Source organism: Tachysurus vachellii, chromosome 21, assembly GCF_030014155.1.
Source record: "Tachysurus vachellii isolate PV-2020 chromosome 21, HZAU_Pvac_v1, whole genome shotgun sequence".
In the NCBI taxonomy this organism is placed as follows: Eukaryota; Metazoa; Chordata; class Actinopteri; order Siluriformes; family Bagridae; genus Tachysurus; species Tachysurus vachellii.
This window is the reverse complement of record NC_083480.1, coordinates 17,190,104-17,195,103: the sequence shown is the minus strand read 5'-3', so window position 1 is coordinate 17,195,103 and position 5,000 is coordinate 17,190,104. Positions and strand designations below refer to the sequence as shown.

General features: G+C 41.3%; 1 protein-coding gene across 6 annotated transcripts in view; it reads left to right on the top strand.

Annotated features, from left to right (window-relative positions):
- hdac5 (histone deacetylase 5) overlaps positions 1-5,000 on the top strand; it is a 94,550-nt gene that overhangs the window by 87,378 nt on the left and 2,172 nt on the right. For all 6 annotated transcript variants that reach the window (XM_060857201.1, XM_060857203.1, XM_060857200.1 and 3 more), the window contains 2 exons: positions 841-997; positions 1,252-5,000. The exon at positions 1,252-5,000 is cut by the window's right edge and continues 2,172 nt beyond it. In XM_060857201.1, coding sequence (XP_060713184.1) covers positions 841-997; positions 1,252-1,291 — 197 coding nt within the window. In that variant the 3' untranslated portion in view covers positions 1,292-5,000. The remainder of the gene's footprint in view (positions 1-840; positions 998-1,251) is intronic.

Here is a 5,000-nt window from a genome sequence, read left to right as displayed (position 1 = left end):
GACAGACACAGAGAGAGAGACAGAGAAAGAGACAGACACAGAGAGAGAGACAGAGAAAGAGACAGACACAGAGAGAGAGACAGAGAGACAGAAACAGAGAGAGAGACAGAGAAAGAGACAGACACAGAGAGAGAGACCGAGAAAGAGACAGACACAGAGAGAGACAGAGAAAGAGACAGACACAGAGAGAGACACAGAGAGAGAGACAGAGAGAGACAGACACAGAGAGAGACACAGAGAGAGAGACAGAGAGAGACAGACACAGAGAGAGACACAGAGAGAGAGACAGAGAGAGACAGACACAGAGAGAGAGACAGAGAAAGAGAGAGACACAGAGAGAGACAGAGAAAGAGACAGACACAGAGAGAGAGAGACAGAGAGAGAGACAGAGAAAGAGACAGACACACAGAGAGAGAGACAGAGAAAGAGACAGACACAGAGAGAGAGACAGAGAAAGAGACAGACACAGAGAGAGAGAGAGACAGAGAGAGAGACAGAGAAAGAGACAGAAAGAGACAGACACAGAGAGAGACACAGAGAGAGAGACAGAGAGAGACAGACACAGAGAGAGAGACAGAGAAAGAGAGAGACACAGAGAGAGACAGAGAAAGAGACAGAAAGAGACAGACACACAGAGAGAGAGACAGAGAAAGAGACAGACACACAGAGAGACACAGACATAGATTAGTTACAGCACTGTTACAGACACCACACATTATTATTACATTCACTTTGCAACTTATTACATTTTTATTTCATTATTAAACAGAATACATTTAAAAACGTATATTTGGAATCTATTTATCATTTTTATCTCTCTCTCACTTTCTCTCTCTCTAGGTAAACACTGGTCGTCAGTAAAGAGATTAGCGCCCACGGTGTCTCAGTCTCTGCAGGACGCTCAGCGGAGAGAGAAGGAAGAAGCAGACACGGTGACAGCCATGGCGTCTCTCACCGTGGACACGGAGCACACTGCGTCCTCCTCACAGAGCAGCAGGTACACACACACACACACACACACACACACACACACACACAGTCCTAGATCCTGATTGGTCAGATGTTGATTAGTTGTCTAGAACAGGGCTCTGACAGTAGTGTAGCTTTATATACAGTCATGCACTCGTTTCCATTCGTTTACAGTCTCCAGCATCAGGACTTTGTAGTAGTCAGAAGCGAAGCTGTCGTTTCTACGGTGTAACAATAAACGGATAAAAAAAAGACCTGACACGACATGGTTGGTTGTTTCAGGGCTGCAGAGGAGCCGATGGAGGAGGAGCCCGTGCTCTAGGAGGGAAAGCGTCCCGCCCGACACCGTGGCGTCCACACCTGCTCAGCAGCGACGCTTGTCTCTGAGTCACTCGTCCTTTCCTTCCACGCAGCTCTTTGATCAGTTCCTTCACTCGTTCTCCAGGTGCTCGATGGCCGTACGCAGAACTCCACTCCACTCCCACCCGAGGAGGAGGAAGAGGAGGAGGAAGAGGACCTGGTGGGCCGCCAAACATACACCCAGGAGCAGGACCCACTTTTTTTTTTTCTTTGAAAAAAAAACCGATTTATTTCCCGCTCCTTTCACGGAACACACGCACAGAGAGGACGCTCGGATGTCGTCATGGCAATGGAGCAGAAAGTGGAAGACAAAATAAATACATTTCCTGAACAAGATGCAAAAAAAGGTTTTGGTTCAGACGTGAAGGAGCTCAGAGGTTTTTAACCGTGTTGAAACTGACGATCTTTATGTACACGTAAAGCACACAGACATGTATGAATATTACACATGTACAGCTATAAGTGTGTGTGTTTTGTATTGGTCCGTTTGTGGAGGTGGAACCCGTGACCTTTTTCTGCGCTCAAGAATGATGACATTCGGGATGTTTTTTTTTTTCTTTCTTTCTTTCTTTCTTTTTCTTTTTTTTTTTTTTTGAGTAGTCACATAACTATCACATACATACTGATTCACGCACAAACACACAAGAAAAAAGCACACTGATGATTGACTCGCTGAATCACTGACTCACTGATCCTGATTCACTAACCCACTGGTTGACTCACAGAATCACTGATTGATTCACTAATTCAATGAATCACTGACTCACAGATCGATTTGACTCACTTATTTCCCTAACTGACTCACTGAATCACTCTCTGTGATTCACTGACTCACTGATCGATTTGACTCACTTATTGACCTATCTGACTCACTGAATCCCTCTCTGTGATTCACTGACTCACTGATCGATTTGACTCACTTATTGACCTATCTGACTCACTGAATCCCTCTCTGTGATTCACTGACTCACTGATCGATTTGACTCACTTATTGACCTATCTGACTCACTGAATCACTCTCTGTGATTCACTGACTCACTGATCGATTTGACTCACTTATTGACCTATCTGACTCACTGAATCACTCTCTGTGATTCACCGAAACCCTGACCGACTCAGTTATTTTGCTCATTGACCCACTTACTGACTGACTCGCTCTCTGAATGAATCACTGACTGAATCAAATGCAAGGTGGTTTTGGTATTTGTTTGACAAGGGAACGTGGGCCGACTCGGTGCCTTTTATACTAGAGTTAATGTTTAAACATCTCACACACACACACACACACACACACACAGAGTAACACACAGACACATACAATAACACCTCTCATGTTGACATTGTTCAGAAGTTCCTCTCTGCCTTAATCTCGTCAGGCAAAAGTGCCGATTTCAGCCATTTTGTTTGGAAGTGCACAGCTCAGACTCCTCCACCCGTTTCCTCTCCTCCGGTCAAATCAGGGGTCAAAGGTCAGACCTTATGTCGCGTCACCTCGGTGCGGCTCACGATCACATCGTGATGCTTCTCCGGTTTTCTGATGAAGACGACGACAACAATGATGATTAAGATGATGATGATGATGATGATGACGATGGTGATGATGATGACGACCAACTCTTGTCTTGCTTTTGTGTTTTTTCGTCCCTTGTACAAAAAACACGCTTGATTCTTTTCCTTTTTTTTCCTTTTCTGGAAACTTCTTTTTGTTTTGTTTGTTTCTGAATATTTAAGTGTCTGTGGTCACTTTTATATGGAGATGTTTCTCTTTTTTATAAGAAAATTGAAAACACACACACACACACACACACACACACAGTGTTAATCTGCTCAGTCAATTTAAAATATTCTGGATAAAGGTGTTTAATGTCATGCGTGTGGAAACACAGTCGGTTTTTCTATCATCACACACATAATTAGACGTGTGTGTGTGTACGTTACGTCTTGTCACCGCGCGATGAACGTGGCATCAGGGTTTTAAGGGCAGGTATCATTTTTGTTGTTGTTTTTGTTTTTGTTCTTATTTGGGGGATTTTTTTTGTTCCTAAAAACACACAACACAACAGTTTTTTTTAAAAAAAAACAAAAAAAAACGTTTTTTTATTAAACATGCAGGCAATAAGGTCAGACACCACTGAGACGCTACGACTCACGACTCTAATCACAGAGCTTTATTTCTGCTATTATTTTTGCACCAGATGAATTTTATTTTCCTAACGGTTTCTTGTTTTCTAAGCGTTTATGAGTGAAGTGTGTGTGATTATCCACTTTCTTTTCTTTTCTTTTCTTTCTTATGTTTAGTTTTTTACTGAAACCTCACTTTTAGGCTGATTTCCAGTTCCTCGGATCATTACAGCGTGTTGGGTTTTTTAGTGAAACGTCCTGCCGGTAATCGATCGTGTGGGCGGAGCTTCACCCGGCGCATTTCATTAAACACTAATCCTTCTAATAAGTTAATAATAAACACATAAACACTGTACACTCTTAGGGGGGAAAAAGCAAGTTTTTAGTCTTTAGAACGGTTCTGTGTTCCGTTCCTTTCCGGCTCAATAGAAAGGGTTCTGTGTGACATGTTTTTAGGAACCTTTAACTACATGAGGAACTGTTTGATGAACTTGTCGTCTTTGTTGTTGCGGTTTTGTGTTTTTTTTCTCCGAGTGTGAACGTCGCCCGTCTGAAGCTTGGGGACAACTTTGCATTTCTTTAAATTGTTTTTGAGGGAGTTCTTTCCAGCGAGCCGAAGATTTCCAGCACTGTGTACTAACTCGAGCTCACACACACACACTAAACACTCACACACACACTAAACACTCACACACACACTAAACACACACACACTAAACACACACACAAACAACACTCACACACACTAAACACACACGCACTAAACACACACTAAACACACACTAACACACACGCACTAAACACACACTAAACACACACACTAAACACTCACACACACTAAACACTCACACACTAAACACACACTAAACACTGACACGCACTAAACACACACACACACAGAGCCTGTTAAAATCAAAACCAACAAAATAAATCAATAATAATATTAAAGAATGATAATGTATAATACTTCAAAAACAGATCTGATTTTATTGAAACATAAAGGTTTGAGAGAAAGACCAACTTCAGATAGTGTGTGTGTGTGTGTGTTTAGTGTATGTGTGAGGGTTTAGTGTGTGTGTTTAGTGTATGTGTGAGTGTGTGTGTGTTTAGTGTATGTGTGTGTGTTTAGTGTATGTGTGAGTGTTTAGTGTGTGTGTTTGGTTTGTGTGTGATTAGTTTGTGTGTGTGAGTGTTTAGTGTGTGTGTGTTTAGTGTGTGTGTGTGTGTGGTGCGTGTGTGTGTGTTTAGTGTATGTGTGTGTGTGTTTAACTCTTCTCACTTGTTAAATTATTTACACACCAGTTTAAAATCTGTGTTTTTTACTCTGTTGTTTTTAGATATTAATAATAATTAATAATAATGAATAATAAATAATAATTAATAATAATGAGATAACAATTCATTTGTGTTCAATTATTCATTAATATGGATAATAATTAATTCCATTGTTACATCGGTTCATTTTAGCCGTCGCCTTTTAAATCAAATGCCTGGAACCAAATATTGAGATTGTATGTAGTACACTATATGCTCAAAAGTTTGTGCACCCT